This window comes from Heptranchias perlo, chromosome 14, assembly GCF_035084215.1.
Source record: "Heptranchias perlo isolate sHepPer1 chromosome 14, sHepPer1.hap1, whole genome shotgun sequence".
In the NCBI taxonomy this organism is placed as follows: Eukaryota; Metazoa; Chordata; class Chondrichthyes; order Hexanchiformes; family Hexanchidae; genus Heptranchias; species Heptranchias perlo.
The window spans coordinates 59,393,935-59,412,749 of record NC_090338.1 but is presented as its reverse complement, the minus strand read 5'-3'; the positions used below and the strand labels follow the sequence as shown (position 1 = coordinate 59,412,749).

Below are 18,815 nucleotides of genomic sequence, written 5' to 3'. Positions count from 1 at the left end.
CCACCCTTTTCAGGCAGTGCATTCCAGATCATAACTCGCTGCTTAAAAGAAATTTCCTCATGCCGTCTCTGGTTCTTTTCCAATCACTTTAAATCTGTGTCATCTGGTTACTGACCTTTTTTTATTCGTTCATGGGATGCGGGTGTCGCTGGCAAGGCCAGCATTTATTGCCCATCCCTAATTGCCCTTGAGAAGGTGGTGGTGAGCCGCCGCCTTGAACTGCTGCAGTCTGTGTGGTAAAGGTTCTCCCACAGTGCTGTTAGGAAGTGTGTCTGCCACTGCAAACAGTTTCTCCTTATTTACTCTTATCAAAACCCTTCATGATTTTGAACACCTCTATCAAATCTCCCCTTAACCTTCTCTGCTGTATGGAGAACAACCAGAGATTCTCCAGTCTCTCTACGTAACTGAAGTCTTCCATCCCTGGTACCATTCTAGTAAATCTCCTCTGCACCCTCTCTAAGGCCTTGACATCCTTCAAGGTGGTGCCCAGAATTAGCTCAATACTCCAGCTGGGGCCTAAGCAGTGTTTTATAAAGGTTTAGCATAACTTTCTTGCTTTTGTACTCTATGCTTCTATTTATAAAGGCAAGGATCCCATATGCCTTTTTAATAGCTTTCTCAACTTGTTCTGCCATCTTCAAAGACTCGTGTACGTACTCCCCCAGGTGTATCTGTTCCCGCACCCCCTTTAAAATTGTACCATTTAATTTGTATTGCCTCTCCTCATTCTTCCTACCAAAATGAATCACTTCACACTTCTCTGGGTTAAATTTAATCTTCCATGTGCCTGCCCATTTCACCAGTCTGTCTATGTCCTCCTGATGTCTGTTACTATCCTCCTCACTGTTTACCACATTTCTGAGTTTCGTGTCATCTGCAAACTTTGGAATTATGCCCTGTTGTGCACAAGTCCAGGTCATTAATATAGAATCATGGAAAGGTTACAGTGCGGAAGGAGGCCAATTGGCCCATCGAGTCCACGCCTGCTCTATGCAAGAGCAATGCAGCTAGTCCTGTAGCCCTGCAAAATTTTTCCTTTCAAGTACTTATCCAATTCCCTTTTGAAGGCCATGATTGAATCTGCCTCCACCACCCCCTCGGGCAGTGCATTCCAGATCCTAAACACTCACTGTGTAAAAAAAAATTTTCCTCATGTCACCTTTTGTTCTTTTGCCAATCACTTTAAGTCTATGTCCCCTGGTTCTTGACCCTTCCACCAACGGGAACGGTTTCTCTCTATCTACTCTGTCTAGACCCTTCATGATTTTGAATACCTTATCAAATCTCCTCTCAACCTTCTCTGTTCCAAGGAGAACAATACCAGCTTCTCCAGTCTCTCCACATAAGTAAAGTCCCTCATCCCTGGAACCATTCTAGTAAATCTCTTCTGCACTCTCTCTAAGGCCTTCACATCTTTTCTAAAGTGCGGTGCCCAGAACTGGACACAATACTCCAGTTGTGGCCGAAACAGTGTTATATATCAGAAAAGGGCAGCGGTCCCAACACTAACCTCTTGGGAACACCACTGCCCACTTCCTTCCAGTCTGAAAAACAACCATTCACCACTACACTCTGCTTTCTGTCCCTTAGCCAATTTCATATTGATGCAGCAACTGCCCTTTTAATCCCGTGGTCTTCAATTTTGCGAACAGTTGTATTATGTGGTACTTTATCAGACCCCTTTTGAAAGCCTATATATACATCAACTGCACTACCCTCATCAACCCTTTCCATTACTTCATCGAAGAACTCAATCAAGTTAGTCAAAAACACGATTTTCCTTGAACAAATCCGTGCTGGCTTTCATTTATTAACCCATATATTTTCAAGTGCTAATTGATTCTGTCCTGGATTAATGTGTCTACAAGTTTCCCCACCACCGATGTTAGGCTGACTGGCCTGTAGTTGACAGGTTTATCCCTCTCCCCTTTTTGAACAGGGGTGTAACATTTGCAATCCTCCAGTCCTCTGGCACCACTCCCATATCTAAGGAGGATAGGAAGGTTGTGGCCAGAGCCTCCACAATGTCCACTCTTACTTCCCTCAGCAACCTGGGATGCATCCCATCTGGACTGGGTGACTTTTCTACTTTGAGCGCTGCCAACCTTTTTAGTACCTCTTTATTTTAATCCTATCCAATTTCTATACTACCTCCTCCTTTACTGTGACGTTGGCAGCATCCTCTTTAATGACATCAGATACAAAGTACTCATTTAGTACCTCCGTCATGCCCTCTGCCTCCACATGAAGATCTCTTTTTTGGTCCCTAATCGGCCCCATCCTTCCTTTGACTACTCTTTTACTATTTATATGTTTATAAAAGACTTTTGGCTTGCTTTTATGTTACCTGCTGTTCTCATACACTCTCTTTGCCCCTCTTATTTCCTTTTTCAGTTCTCCCCAGTACTTTTTGTATTCAGCTTGGTTCGCTACTGAATTATGAACCCGACATTTAACGTAAGCCTCCTTTTTCTGTTTCATTTTAATCTCTATATATTTAGTCATCCATGGAGCTGTAACTTTGGGTGTCCTTCCTTTCTACCTCGTGGGAATGTATCTACTCTAAATTTGCAAGTAGCTACTTTTCAACCAAGCATATTCCCATAAGGAGAAAAGATTCCCATAAGCATCCAAAGCCAGAGTCCCCTGCATTTCAAAGGAAATAGTGGTTAATATAGAACTGAAAATGGAAGTTTATGACAAGTGTCAGGTACAGAATACAGTCGGAAACTAGGCAGAATACAGAGTGTGCAGGGAGAAATTGAAAAAGGATGAAAGAAGGGCAAAGAGAGAAATATGAGCAAAGATAAGTGGGTAACACAAAATGAAACCCAAAAATCTTTTATAAACATATAAAAAGTGGATAGTTAAAGGAATGGTGGGGCCGATTAGGGACAAAGAAGGAAATCTTCTTGTGGAGGCAGAGGGCGTGACTGGCACTGAATGAGTACTTTGCATCTGTCTTCACAAAAGAAGAGAATGAAGTTAATGTCAGTCGAGGAGGAGGGAGTGGAGATATTGGATAGGATAAAAATAGATACAAAGGAGATGCTAAATAGGTTGGCATTATTCAAAGTTAGCAAGTCACCCGGCCCAAATGGGATACATCCTAGGTTGCTGAGGGAAGCAAGGGGGCTCTGCTGTCACAGAGACATGGTTGAGGGAGGGGCAAGACTGGCAGCTCAATATTCCGGGGTACAGAATCTTCAGGCAAGACAGAGGGGGAGGTATAAGAGATGGGGGGGTCGCAATATTAAGTAAAGAATCAATTACTGCCATAAGGAGGGATGATATATTAGCAGGTTCCTCTAATGAGGCCATATGGGTGGAGCTTAAAAACAAAAAGGGGGCAAGCACTTTGATGGGAGTGTACTATAGGCCCCCAAACAGTCAGGGGGAGATAGAGGAACAGATATGTAGGCAAATCTCAGAAAATTGTGCAAATAATAGGGTAATAATAGTGGGGGATTTCAACTTCCCCAATATTAACTGGGACACTCAGAGTGTAAAAGGCTTAGAGGGTACAAAATTCTTAACGTGCATCCAGGAGAGCTTTTTGAGCCAGCATGTAGAAAGTCCTACAAGAGAGGGGGCGGTACTGGACCTAATTCTAGGGAATGTGGCTGGCCAAGTGGAAGAAGTGCTAGTAGGTGAGCACTTTGGTGAGAGTGACCATAATTCGGTGAGATTTAAGGTGGTCATGGAAAAGGACAGGGAGGGGCCGGAAATAAAGGTTCTAAATTGGGGGAAGGCCGATTTTAATAGGATAAGGCAGGATCTGGCCAAAATGGACTGGGATCAGCTGCTTGTAGGAAAATCCGCATCGGAGCAATGGGAGTCTTTCAGAAGGGAGATTGAGACCATACAATGGCAACATGTTCCCGTAAAGGTCAAGGGTGGTTCCAAGAACTCCAGGGAACCTTGGATGTCAGGGGATATACGAGAATGGATTAGGAAAAAAAGGAGGGCTTTTGGCAGATACAAAAGGCTAAAGACGGAGGAAGCCCTAGAGGAGTACAAAAAGTGCAGGGGGATACTTAAAAAAGAAATTAGGAGATCAAGGAGGGGCCATGAAATAACACTGGCGAGCAAAATAAAGGAAAATCCTAAGATGTTTTATAAGTATATTAAGGGTAAGAGGATGACTAGGGAAAAAATAGGGCCCATTAGGGACAAAAATGGCAATCTGTGTGTGGAGCCGGCAGATGTAGGAGGGGTTCTAAATGAATTTTTTGCATCTGTTTTCACTATGGAGAAGGACAATGTAGACATAGAAATACGGCAGGGGGACTGTGATATACCCGAACATATTAACATTGAGTGGGAGGAGGTATTGGCGGTTTTAGCAGGCCTAAAAATGGATAAATCCCCAGGCCCGGACGAAATGTATCCCAGGCTACTGTGTGAGGCAAAGGAGGAGATTGCGGGAGCTCTGACACATATATTCAGAACCTCTCTGGCCACAGGGGATGTGCCAGAGGACTGGAGAACCGCTAATGTAATACCATTATTCAAGAAGGGGAGTAGGGAAAAACCGGGGAACTACAGGCCAGTGAGCCTAACATCAGTGGTAGGAAAATTATTGGAAAAAATTCTGAAGGACAAAATTAGTCTCCACTTGGAGAAGCAAGGATTAATCAGGGATAGTCAACATGGCTTTGTCAAGGGAAGATCATGTCTGACTAATTTGATTGAATTTTTTTGAGGGGGTGACTAGGCGTGTGGATGAGGGTAACGCAGTGGATGTGGTATACATGGATTTCAGTAAGGCCTTCGATAAAGTCCCCCACAGGAGACTGGTCAAGAAGGTACGAGCCCATGGAATCCAGGGTGCCTTGGCATTTTGGATACAAAACTGGCTTAGTGGCAGAAGGCAGAGGGTGATGGTCGAAGGTTGTTTTTGTGACTGGAAGCCTGTGGCCAGTGGGGTACCACAAGGATCGGTGCTGGGTCCCTTGCTGTTTGTGGTCTACATTAATGACTTGGATATGAATGTAAAAGGTATGATCAGTAAGTTCGCTGATGATACAAAAATTGGTAGGGTGGTAAATAGCGAGGAGGATAGCCTCAGTCTGCAGGACGATATAGATGGGTTGGTCAGATGGGCGGAACAGTGGCAAATGGAATTTAACCCGGAAAAGTGCGAGGTGATGCACTTTGGAGGGACTAACAAGGCAAGGGAATACACAATGAATGGGAGGACCCTAGGCAAGACAGAGGGTCAGAGGGATCTTGGTGTGCAAGTTCACAGATCCCTGAAGGCGGCGGAACAGGTAGATAAGGTGGTAAAGAAGGCATATGGGATACTTGCCTTTATTAGCCGAGGCATAGAATATAAGAGCAAGGAGGTTATGATGGAGCTGTATAAAACACTGGTTAGGCCACAGCTGGAGTACTGTGTGCAGTTCTGGTCGCCACACTACAGGAAGGATGTGATCGCTTTGGAGAGGGTGCAGAGGAGATTCACCAGGATGTTACCAGGGCTGGAGCGCTTCAGCTATGAAGAGAGACTGGGAAGATTGGGTTTGTTTTCCTTGGAGCAGAGGAGGCTGAGGGGGGACATGATTGAGGTGTACAAAATTATGAGGGGTGACGATCCGGATTCTTTCCCCTCAGTCTGGTTCAGTAATAACTGAAGTCGAATACATTTTAAAGTTCAACACATCTTTAATAGCAGGGTTCTTAGTCTGCAGCATTGATTTGGACTCCTGATAGAGTCCCTCTATGCTGGCAGAGCAAGAACAAAAACATACAGAAATCCACACGTTTTTATACAAATCAATAGGGTTGGAACATACTTAACGAGGGTCAACACCAATCATAAGCCGGACATAGGTTGCCATGCGAGGTTACATTATTTCCGGCCAATCATAAATCGTCCATGTGCTGATCATGCTGCTGTTAGACATCAAAGGGGATAACTTCCTCACTTTCCAACTTGGAATGTTCTTCCCTGTTCCTTCTGTTCCTTATCTCCCAACCTGGAATGTCTTTCAACTTTGGCTAAGCTCGTTACCTATATTGATCTGCCATAAACATGGAGACATTCAGACCAGTCCTTGACTCACATCAAAGACCTATCATTGATAAGACAATGCAGGCCTGCTGACTAAGCAAACATATGGCCCAGCAGGAGGGCCAGGCCATCTGTACCAATCTCAGTTACTAACTAATTAACCCTTTCTAACCATTTTGCATTCTGCTTCTTTGCCACGTAGGCATTTTAATATTTTACTAAAAACTGACCACGTCGGGATTCTCAGGGGCACAGATAGGATGGATACTAAGGAGCTTTTTCCCTTCGTTGAGGGTTCTATAACAAGGGGACATAGATTCAAGGTAAAAGGCGGGAGGTTTAGTGGGGATTTGAGAAAGAACTTTTTCACCCAGAGGGTGGTTGGAGTCTGGAACTCACTGCCTGAAAGGGTTGTGGAGGCAGGAACCCTCACAACATTCAAGAAGCATTTGGATGAGCACTTGAAATGCCATAGCATACAAGGCTACGGACCAAATGCTGGAATATGGGATTAGAGTACACAGGGCTGATGGCCGGCGCAGACACGATGGGCCGAAGGGCCTCTATCCGTGCTGTATCACTCTATGACTCTATGAGATAGCAGAAGCTCTGACCACAATCTTTCAATCCTCCTTAGATATGGAAGTGGTGCTGGAGGATTGCAAATGTTACACCCTGTTCAAAAAAGGGGAGAGGGATAACCCTGGTAACTACAGGCCAGTCAGTCTAATGTCAGTGGTGGGAAAACTACTGGAGACCATTGTCAAGGACAAAATTAATTCTCGCTTGGAGAAGCATGGGTTAATAAGGGACAGCCATTCCGGATTTGTTCAAGGCAAATCGTGGCTGACTAACCTGATTGAGTTTTCTGATGTATCGGAGAGGATTGATGATAGTGTAGTAGATGTAGTATATATGGACTTTCAAAAGACATTTGATAAAGTACCACATAACAGATCAGGTATCAGCTGTAGTGGTGCTGGGGTGCCAACAGGAGAATATAGAAATGTGAAGTAGCAAAAAATAACTTTAGCAGTATAAACAAAACAAAACCCACTTGCAAGCTCATGTTGTAAAATAAAATACCTGCGAATTAATTGGACTGAGGAAAACGTTTTAAGGAGGCTCGGGGCTTCCACTGAATAGAGGTAGTAGAGTCAAGGAAGGGGAGAAGCACCACCTGGTGTCAGAGGACTGAAAGATCAGTGTAGCAAAGGAGGCGTGTCCTTCTAAAAACTAATGTAACTAGACATTACTTTTAGGTGTGACTTCAGGCATAACCAAGTGTTTGAAGGGTCAGAATGTGTGACAAAAATCATGCTGCAGGAAGTAAGAAAGCGTGACTTATGAAGTGCACACTGTTGTAAAAAAATTCAGTGTTTTGATGCAGATTTCAGCTCTCCTGTTTGGGGTCTTGATGCTACTTTCTCCATAAGAAATAGGAGCAGGAGTAGGCTATACGGCCCCTCAAGCCTGCTCCGCCATTCAATAAGATCATGGCTGATCTTCGACCTCAACTCCACTTTCCCACCCTATCCCTATATCCCTTGATTCCCTTGGTGACCAAGCAAATAACTACGGGTATGTCCCATAACAAGTATTATTTATAGAACCTTTAGTACTCTATGTATTCCTCAGTCTGGCTAATTGTTTTGGTTACAAAGCTTCGGGTGTACTCAATACCAGACAATATTTGACTAAGTAGGATGTAGAATATATTCTTTTGTATCACTCTTCAGCTGACTGAAAACTGCCAGGCTTATTCCATTCTTGATATGCCTACTGTTACATTTCAGGCTCTTACCAGATATCTTTCTCGCGCCTCACACAAAAGTTATCTCCCTATTATTCAAAGCCAATAAAATAGTCTGTAAGTTGTGTGCTCTGGATTTATACATAAGGTTTTCCCTACGCACCAGTCACTTCTGAGGACAATTAAGAGCAGTCTGGCTGGACATTTACATTTCAGCAGATTTACGAAATTTATTCTCAGTCTTTTATTGGAGCAGTAAAATGCAGCCAGTTGTCAAAAGTTGAATCAAATAACACAGTAGTATTGAGCCAGTTCATGAGAGAAGCAGACAAACAAGATGTCTTCCTTCAAATTGTCTTTCTTGGCAGACTTATAAGGTAACACATTGTATAGACTCCTATGTGGCTTATTAGAACTCTAATCCGTGTCAGCTGTAATCATTGTCAGAATTACCTAAATATTCCTGCCTTTGGAGTACATGACTTGCATTGGCGTCCATTGCAGCTTGTCAAAAAAACTGGCTCAAGTATCAAATGTCCAAACTTGGGTTTCTTGCACACTTTGAAATGTAGCCTTGCCTTTTGAAAAACTAGTCTGCCAATCTAAGGCAATTACTTGCACAATAGACTTCAGCTATATTAACATATGAACAAAAGACCTGTCAAAGCCCACCTGGTGGGACAACGCGGGTTGACCCTAGTTGTCCTGAATAGGTTGTGATCGATTAATTGCTAAGTATTTACTACTTGGGTTATTGTTTTTGCTCAGACACTGTCTGATCACAGTAAATAGCTCGGCTGGATTCTTTCTGATGTGCTTCAGACAGTCAAAGAATCATGACCAATTTCCTAGCATACATCGGCAGAAACTATTTTGCGGATGGTGTGCCTCAAATAGGCCTGTTTTTTTTAAAACAGAGGCTGGGCATCCTGATGTGAATTTGCAACTTTTAAAGTTAAATTTGTTGAAGAGTGAGTGCTGTTTAAGAACAAAATGAATTTGAATTTGCACCTACAATGGAAAGCGCTGGGAACACTCAAGATCAGATAGCAACTGTGGAGAGAACCGATGAGTTGACATTTTGGGTATGGACCCTCCGTCATAACTGGAAGATATTACAGATGAGCAGTGTTTGAAAAGGAACAGATTAAGGGAAAGACGGATGGCGAAAAAAAGAATGCCCCATATAGGAAAAGAAACAGGATGACCTATAAACTGCTTTAAGTGGAGACTAGATGGTTGAATAGTAGAGCTAGCATGAAACAATGGGTGACATAATGAGAGAAATCAAAGAAATAAAAGAAATACAAGACACAGTGGATGAATAACTAAAGAGTGGGGGATAGACAGATTAAAGGGAAACGTGAAAAACTGGCAAAGCAGAGCATGCTCCAGTGGAACCTGGTAGAAGTAAACAGTCATTGTGTGAATCCACAATGAGTCCTTGTGTACATCAAGGATGCAGACCACCTCACCAGCACGGCGATCTGACAGGGGGTCGACACCCCAAACACTAAGCAACTACTTCCCACCCCCATCCCTAGAAACAGGAATGGTGGGGTGGTGGCAGGAAAGGAGCGGGTTCTTTTGGTTAGCTGCAGTTGGAGTCAGTCATGGAGCCCTGCAGTCAGTTTGCTGTATTTGATTTCTTCTACGTTGTTTCAAACTTTGTGCATTGTCGCCCACTCATACTCCTGCCTTCTCCCATCACATCTCTCTGTTCAGGGACCTACTTTTTTCCCCACTCGACAGTGTCTCCACAGAGAGACAATGGTAAGAAACAAGTAAAGCAGAAAGGACTATTTTATTCAGGCTTAACCTATCCATATCCTTGGTTAGAGAGCTTGAGAATTGTGTGTGCCGCTGGTTGTAAGAAAAAAAAATGGAAATCAATGAGATTGTTTTATATTCATCAAAAGTTTATAAAATACAAAAAATAAAATAATTTTTATTTGGAGCTTCAAGATTTTGCTCTAGCAAAATTGGGTGTACCCACCCTTATAAACTATGTACGGTAATGCATAGAGAAGACATAAACTATGAACAAAAAAACTCAATTTTTGTCACAGCCATATTATGGGATATTTCAGAGACTGTTTCTCTCAAATCTTTTTGACAGGGCATTACCGTTTTGACCTGACACGTTACTTTACTTTTTGGTGCCTCTGGGCTCTATGGTGCTTCAGACTCATCATAGTTTAATACCTTTAGTTATTTTGTAACATTCATCTTACGGTGATGGAAATTGAAGGAATGAAAAAGAAAGTTAGTTTTCTGTTATTATCTCCATGGAAAGAACTGTGATACGAATCCACAATGAGTCCTTGTGTGGAGCCTAGGCTGGGGGAGATTATATTGCACCCATAATTGCTCAAAGGATGTATGAGACTCGAAGGGTTCACATCCTATTTTTTTCCCCTCCTGTTTGATGGGCTGTTTGCTTGTTTACAAAGATCAAACAACATTCAAAGAATGGGAAACGGTAAATAGCATTGGATGATGGAACATTGAAACATCAACCTTTTCCTAGTTTAACTGCCCTCCCCCTTGATTATCTGCATTTTTTTTATTCATTCATGAGATGTGGGCGTCGCTGGCAAGGCCAGCATTTATTGCCCATCCCTTATTGCCCTTGAGAAGGTTGTGGTGAGCCGCTGCCTTGACCGCTGCAGTCCGTGTGGTGAAGGTTCTCCCACAGTGCTGTTAGGAAGGGAGTACCAGGATTTTGACCCAGCGACGATGAAGGAACGGCGTGATATTTCCAAGTCGGGATGGTGTTAAGTGCCTGCTGCCCTTGTCCTTCTCAGTGGTAGAGGTCTCGAGTTTGGGAGGTTCCTGTGGAAGAAGCCTTGGCGAGTTGCTGCAGTGCATCCTGTGGATGGTACACACTGCAGCCACAGTGTGCCGGTGGTGAATGTTTAGGGTGGTGGATGGGGTGCCAATCGAGCGGGCTGCTTTGTCCTGGATGGTGTCAAGCTTCTTGAGTGTTGTTGGAGCTGCACTCATCCAGGCTAGTGGAGAGTATTCCATCACACTCCTGACTTGTGCCTTGTAGATGGTGGAAAGGCTTTGGGGAGTCAGGAGGTGAGTCACTCGCCGCAGAATACCCAGCCTCTGACCTGCTCTTGTAGCTACCGTATTTATATGGCTGGTCCAGTTAAGTTTCTGGTCAGTGGTGACCCTCAGGATGTTGATGGTGGGGGATTCGGCGATGGTAATGCCGTTGAATGTCATGGGGAAGTGGTTAGACTCTCTCTTGTTGGAGATGGTCATTGCCTGGCACTTGTCTGGCACGAATGTTACTTGCCACTCATCAGCCCAAGCCTGGATGTTGTCCAGGTCTTGCTGCATGCGGGCTCGGACTGCTTCATTATTTGAGGGGTTGCGAATGGAACTGAACACTGTGCAGTCATCAGCGAACATCCCCATTTCTGACCTTATGATGGAGGGAAGGTCATTGATGAAGCAGCTGAAGATGGTTGGGCCGAGGACACTGCCCTGAGGAACTCCTGCAGCAATATCCTCGGGCTGAGATGATTGGCCTCCAACAACGACTACCATCTTCCTTTGTGCAAGGTATGACTCCAGCCACTGGAGAGTTTTCCTCCCGATTCCCATTGACTTCAATTTTACTAGGGCTCCTTGGTGCCACACTCGGTCAAATGCTGCCTTGATGTCAAGGGCAGTCACTCTCACCTCACCTCTGGAATTCAGCTCTTTTGTCCATGTTTGGACCAAGGCTGTAATGAGGTCTGGAGCCAAGTGGTCCTGGCGGAACCCAAATTGAGCATAGGTGAGCAGATTATTGGTGAGTAAGTGCCACTTGTTAGCATTGTTGACAATACCTTCCATCACTTTGCTGATGATTGAGAGTAGACTGATGGGGCGGTAATTGGCCGGATTGGACTTGTCCTGCTTTTTGTGGACAGGACGTACCTGGGCAATTTTCCACATTGTCTGGTAGATGCCAGTCTTGTAGCTGTACTGGAACAGCATGGTGGTAAGACTGGCACTAGACTCTGCAGTCTATTGGCAGTCATACCCCCCAAGGATGAGTTTGCTACTCCCAATTTGCTACTCAAGTTGTGAGGGAGAACTGAGCTATGAGTTCCTTCCAACACTGCTCAAGCATGCTTCTTGGCAAACTTAGTATTAAGATTTACAATACCCATCATATGCCAGCAGCAACTTTATCATTTGGGAGACAAAAAAGATTAAAAACCCACGGCCAATTGAGGGAGAAAGAAAATCTGGAAAAATTCCTCTCCATCCCATCTCCCTCCTCCTCCCCCCCCCCCCCCCCCCCCCCCTGCCATTGCAATCAAAACTAGTCCAGTCCAGGAGAACACAATGACCACGCTTTATGTTTCTTATCATTCCGCCTACCTTTTGTGTGCCGTGATCACCCAGCCAGGAACCAGCACACGTCTCTTTTGAAGGTTTGCAATGAATCTGCGCGGTCCGCAGGATCCTGCAGTTTGTTTCATGGGTCTGCTAACCTCTGGGAAAAGCAGAATCTCCTGACATCTAACCTAGTTCTACCATTATGCAACTTAAATGAATAACCCCAGTCTTTCCTGACCTATCTAATTGACAAGCTTTCGGAGGCTTCCTCCTTCGTCAGGTGAAGGAGGAAGCCTCCGAAAGCTTGTGAATTTAAAATAAAATTGCTGGACTATAACTTGGTGTTGTAAAATTGTTTACAATTGTCAACCCCAGTCCATCACCGGCATCTCCACATCATATCTAATTGAAATAATCTATCAAGGAGCACAGTCTATGTATCAAATTATGGCCCAAGATTCCAGATTGTTTCTCCATCTAAATTTAAATTAAGATGCGTCTATTTGAAGCTTGCAAGAAGTGATTGTCTGAAATATAGGTGGAAATTTTAAAACATTGTTGAATATGTCTACTTGTGCTGTATGTATTGAAATTCTCCTTGTTTGAACTTGTAAGTATTTTAGTGAGCCTAGTGGATTCTGATCTAATTTCCCATCGTGGAATTGACTATTATTCTTACTTCAAGAACAATTGGCATGGAAACGAGCCGTACGTGGGATTCGAGAGATGTGTGATGCATGTGAAACAACTCTCTTCAACATCCACTGGGTCTGTCGTAAATGTGGTTTTGGTGTGTGCCTTGACTGCTACAGGATGAGAAAGAGCCGACCACCAAAAGGTATTGCAAAGATGGGAAATATAAAGGGCGAATTAAACTGTTATATCGGAGAGATTGTATCCCATACTGCAGTAGAACAGTGCCCATTTTGGTACCTACATTCAGATTTTGTACAACTATATGGGTGATTGGCCTTATTAGTTAACGTACACTTAGTAGCAATGCTATGCCCTTCCTTCTCCAAATTAAGTGTGAGATGGCAAAACATCTTGACCACAGCGTGGTCAGCCCTCGGTAATACGTCAAATACCCTGTTTGCAGAATTCAGTCGAACTTGAATTGAAAACTTGAAATAAGGATGTGCTAGCAAGAGGCTTCTTGAGCTGCAAGAGGATGATTGATGGTGGCATTGACATGATAAGTTTTTGCTGCAGTAAGAAAAGGAAGCTAGTTTGGCATTGAGACAGAATGATCTTGAACTTGTAAGGCCAGGTAGGTGAGTGAGAATTAGTTCTAATTAATTAAGTCTAGAGTGGCTTAGAATTAACGGCATCGTATGGTTTGTTGCCTTCCATGTGCCAGGGTAAGGCACGTAATGGAATGGTGGAAAAACTTCTGAAAAGGGAGGGGAATCAGCTGCAAGTCATAGTTCACATAGGACCCAATAACATGGGAAGGAATAGAATGGAGATCATGCAGAGCAAGTTTGTGAAGTCGGTTGTGGATGAAAGTGCCAAGACCTGGGGGTAGTAATTTAGGAATTGCTGCAGGTGCTGTTTGCTGATCAAGTTGGAGAGAAACACATTAGACATGTGAACTCATGGCTAGAAAGGTGATATAGAAGGAAGGGTTTCCGATTCCTAGGACTTTGGAAAAAGCACTGGGACAAGGGGCAGCTGCACAGACAGGCCTGGCTTCATCTGAATCAGACCAATACCAATATCCTGGCAGAGATGGTAAATAAGGCAGTGAGGGCAGATTTAAACTGGTGAAGTGATAGTAACAAGAGCAGACCTAGAAAGAGGGAAAATAAAGATGGAGGTAAAAAAGATATAGAAGCTAGATGCATAGTATAGACATAGATGGCAGTTCAAGTGCAGGTACTGATACAGAAGGTAAGTGTACAGAGTATTAGAATATGACCACCATGGGAGATAATGACCAAATAAGCGAAGAAACCAGCCCAGGGAGTGGGGGAAATAGTTTTAATTATGAATGCTCGGAGTCTTGGGAATAAAATGGGAGACCTGGCGGTCCTTGCTTGGGGGGAGGCTGTGATATGGTACACATCATGAAGACCTGGTTCTTCAAGTTACTACAGGATAGCAAATATACTAAATGGATCCATTACTGTGTTTATGGATGACATCATGTACTCCCCAGCACAGAAGTTAATTTTCTTGGGGTGGTGGGGTGGGCAGAAGTAGTACTAAAAGAAATAGCAATCTTAGATAAGGTGATCACTGGGCTAAGGAAGTTAGATGAAGATAAGGCACTAGGCCCAGATGGACTTCATGCAAGAGTACTTAAAGATATTGTGAGTGAAATTGATCACTTCCTTACTCCCATCTTTAGAGAATCGTTGGGAGTTGGAGTATTGCCTGAGGATTAGGATTGGAAAGTATCTGACTTAATGCCAATCTTTAAAAAGTGGCATGGAGACAACTCAGGAAACTAGCAGCTAGCGAATCGAGCATCTGTTATGGCTGAAGTATTAGAAGGCATTCTGAAGCAGTGAAAACTATATAAATATAGTGTGGTGTCTAGATAGTATAGTATGATTACAGCAATTCAGCATGGATTTATAAGAGGGAGTGGTGGATTCTGTGGATGCGATCTATTTATATTTCAGCAAGGCTTTTGATACTGTTTCATACAAGCAATTAGTCTAGAAGGTAGGCTTCTGAGGTTGATTGAATAACCAAAGGAAGCAAGGGGTAGTTGTGAATGGAGGCCTGTCAATTTGGAAGGATGCCATAGAGATCAGCAATGGGGCCATTGCTGTTCACAATGTATATAAACTGGGAATGTTTTCAAACAATTGGGAATGGATAAACCAAATGCAAAGAATCTGAATAGGTTGGAAAGGTGGGCTGATGCATGGCATTTATTATGGACAAATACGCGGTAATGAGACTAGTGAAGGGATATAATCTAAGTGACTCTGGACTATAGGATACATTCCAGGAATGGAATCTCGGGGTTGGGTAATTTACTGCAACCAAAAATGCATTATGTGGCAGTAGACGGAAAAGCTAACCAGGATACAGCAGAAATCCCAGAGATAATGATGAGTGTGATCAAGTAACTAAAGGCCACACCTGGAGTATGGGTACAATTTTGCTTGCCGTACTAGGGCAAGAATAATCATGTACTGCAGACAGTGCAAAAAATGGGCAACCATATGCGATACCTAGCTTAAGACAGCTGAATGGTGAGAGGTTGGAGCAATATTTTGGCTGTGATATTGGGTTAGTTTGTAAAAATGTATTTTTGTATTGCAGTATAGTCAATGAGCTACCCATACTTGATGAGAATGACAGAGAAGTTGAAAAGAGTAAACGCGGGGTGCCGAAATGATCTTCTGAACTTGATTAAAATTATAATAAACTGTAATAAATGACCAATTGCACATCTGTATTTGTTCATACTGTGTTGTATTGGGTTCCAATGTGTCTTGTTTTCCCTCCTCTCAGTGGAAGATGACAGTCTTGAAGATGAGGTTTTCTCCTGGCTGAAATGTGCTAAGGGCCAGACCCATGAACCAGAGAATCTAATGCCAACGCAAATTATTCCCAGCACTGGTTAGTACATTACCTGTAAATGCATTTAATTAGCTTCTCCTTCATGGGGATGATGAGCTTACCTTTTTGCATAAAAGGGTATATTTTCATGATGTTCTTTGTTAAATTTTCAGTCAATTTGTGCTATGCACCAATCTCAACTCTCTATCATTGCTGCTCTTGATCTGGGCACAAGGGGCCTCTCCTTTTCTCTTGCATTCAGTAAGGCGGCACCTAACTGCCTGACTGCTTGCCAGCTGTCTTGACTTGAGATCAGGAACTGGCCATGTGTGGAATCATAGACACAAACCTGCCTTGTCATGATGTAGCAACGCACTGAATGGAGCACCTGCACACTAACATTCTTGCTGCTGTGTTGATTTTGTTGACTTTTTTAATGACTGCTTCTTAGTCCAAAACCAGTCTTGTTTCATATTTCTAAACCTATTTCTGCTGATTCTTGCAAAGCAGAAAGATCACTCACATCTGTCGCCACTCCCTCCAACTACTTGTCATCCTATCTGCGACCAGCATAGACTGTTATGCCTCAATAGTTACAAAATAGTTTTATCTATATAATTCCAAATTGTATGGCTGAGTTTGCACATCTCTGCAGAGTTTCTAATTCCCAGTGATATGTACTTTAAATTAGAAACAATGGGCATAAAATAAATCTTTGAGCCTACCTAGAGACATGCTAGAGTGTGTTTTTTTTCTATCTGCCAAAGCTACTATTAGCAGAAGAAGCTAGATTTTCTTTACTCTGCATTTAGAATATTTGAGGGTCAGAGTTGTAAAGGATTCTGGGGTAGTATCTGGATAAATGCAGCCCCACATGTTTAGTTTCTTTAATGGAAGCAGTGAAATTTCTTCATTTAAATGCACAACTGTCTGCAGATGCTGGTCAGTAGCAAAGTCTGTTTCTCTTCTGTTCCTTTCTCCTTGTTGCCCCACCCTGAAATGTAAATATCTGTTTTGGGGGAAAAAAGATTTATTAAATTGTTATGGCACTAGCTGTGTGCAGCTATTTATATTAAATTATATAGTGTTATATTATTTGCCCAGTGCCAATCAATCTGCCATCCAGAAATGGAAGAGAGAATTTTGATGTCCTGCTTTGTTACACCCTAACTTAAAATCAATAGTTTATGGAGAATTAGTTGATTTGCTCATCATTGTAGGTGAATTGTTGCTAAATTTACATAATTACAACTTAAATTGTTATAGGCATTATTGTGAAGCAGGAAATCTGCAATATGGGATAACTACTAGCATCTACAGTATGGGGTGCCTGGCTAATGTAACTCTATAGCCTGGATAATTAGATAGAATGTAGGCTTTCCAGATCCTACAATTTTTCCTTATTCTTTCAACCTCTAAACACTAATTGGCATTATCTCACTGGGGGAGAAATCACTTACGGTTACAAGCCTTTGAAGAATTTGGACAGGTCACCTGACCTCATTTAGCTGTGCATAAAGTCACATCATTAGTTCTGTGCTGCTGTTGGCTGCAGAACAAGTTTAATGTTTATACTTCATGTCTCACACTTGATGCATTTTAGAAATAGATCTGCAGCAATTCTTAAGTTTGTTCACCTTTAGCGAATGTATTTTATGAATGTGTCCCCTTGATGTAATGATGAGAAACGTCAGCTAGCCACAGTGCACCCATCTTTACTTTCTGCTCATTTAGGCATTGCACATCAACTAGCCTGGTTTTGAGCAGAGACTCTGCATCTGCGATCTTGTGCGCACTCAACTGTAACAAAGCAAGCTTATCTTGTAATACTAGGTACCTAATACTAAACCTAATCCTATAGCCCTTGCTTTCTGTTTTGGATGTTATTGCTATTAAATTGCAGTATGTTGTGCAGCCTTGTGTGTGTATTCTGGGCACGTGAACAATAGAATTTTCCCACTCTGCCTTTATTACGTTCTGCATTTTGCACAAAGTAAAGTTAAAAGGATGATATTAGTCATGAGGTATGTTGAACAGGGCCTTCAAAAGAGAATAGCCTGACCTAATCATTTCTGAAAACATTCATCTCCCAATCAACAGCTCTGTATGATATTGGAGACATGGTCCATGCAACGAGGGGCAAGTGGGGTATCAAAGCAAACTGCCCTTGTATTAGCAAACAGCTCAAGCCTCTGCCCAAACCAGCAGCACCAAATGGAGTGTCACAGGTATGTTATATTGATAATAGCAATTGACATTCAGAACCTAGCATTCAAGAGTAGCTACTTTAAAATCTGGTGGCCTGTATTCAGGTCCTAAAGTGCACAGACAAGATAAACATCAATATGATTAGCATAGTCACATATTCTAACACAAGGTGGCAAACTCAGAATATGGAGGCTGAAAAGACAGTTTAGATTTAACTCGTGTATGTAGAGGGTGGTGTATGTATAGGAATGGACTCTAAATGAAGGCACCGGGGGTTAATTCTATCAGAAAATTAGAGATGGTTGGATATGAACCTAGAGAAAGATTTGTTAGAGGGGTATGAGAAGTATCATGGGATTCTTTTGGGATGCTGGCACCAGTCAGATAGTCCTCCTATATTCCTGCATTCCTGTGAAATTACATTTTTATAATGGAGAGAATTCGGCATGATTTGCATTGGCTTGATTTGTGCACGTCATAAACCAACAGCAGTTCAATAAAATATTACAAACAGGCATCAGAAGAAACTCAGTTGAGTAATAATACCAATTTTTTGCTGTTCACATTAGTTGTTTAGCTTCTAACCACAGTAGAGCTGTTGGAGAGGGTTTTACAAAAAATCATCATCTTAAAGACACAGGCATTAAATGAACTATTAAAATGATCACGAATGTATTTACACCAAAAGAAGTTGTAATCCACGTGATAGGCAGGGGAAGAATGCGAGGTATTAATTATGGCATCAAAAAAGATGAAATTGCTATGGTACAAGAGCAAAGTGATAGGAAATGATACCTACAATATTCTGTTAAATAAATATTTCATATTTTAAGATCAAGTAAAGGTTCCATTTGATGCGTTTTGGTTGTGCTTTGAATGGAAGTAAGCTTGGCGCAATGGAAGAGCAGAGGGATGTGGGGGAACAGATTCACGGGACATTGAAGGCAGCACCTCCGATTCATGTAAAAA

The 18,815-nt window shown here is 42.6% G+C and overlaps 1 protein-coding gene across 2 annotated transcripts in view; it reads left to right on the top strand.

The window, feature by feature from the left end:
• The window catches only part of kdm3b (lysine (K)-specific demethylase 3B), a 122,118-nt gene that overhangs the window by 77,343 nt on the left and 25,960 nt on the right, over positions 1-18,815 (top strand). For both annotated transcript variants that reach the window (XM_067996476.1, XM_067996475.1), the window contains exons 13-15: positions 12,802-12,954; positions 15,591-15,698; positions 17,739-17,866. In XM_067996476.1, coding sequence (XP_067852577.1) covers positions 12,802-12,954; positions 15,591-15,698; positions 17,739-17,866 — 389 coding nt within the window. The remainder of the gene's footprint in view (positions 1-12,801; positions 12,955-15,590; positions 15,699-17,738; positions 17,867-18,815) is intronic.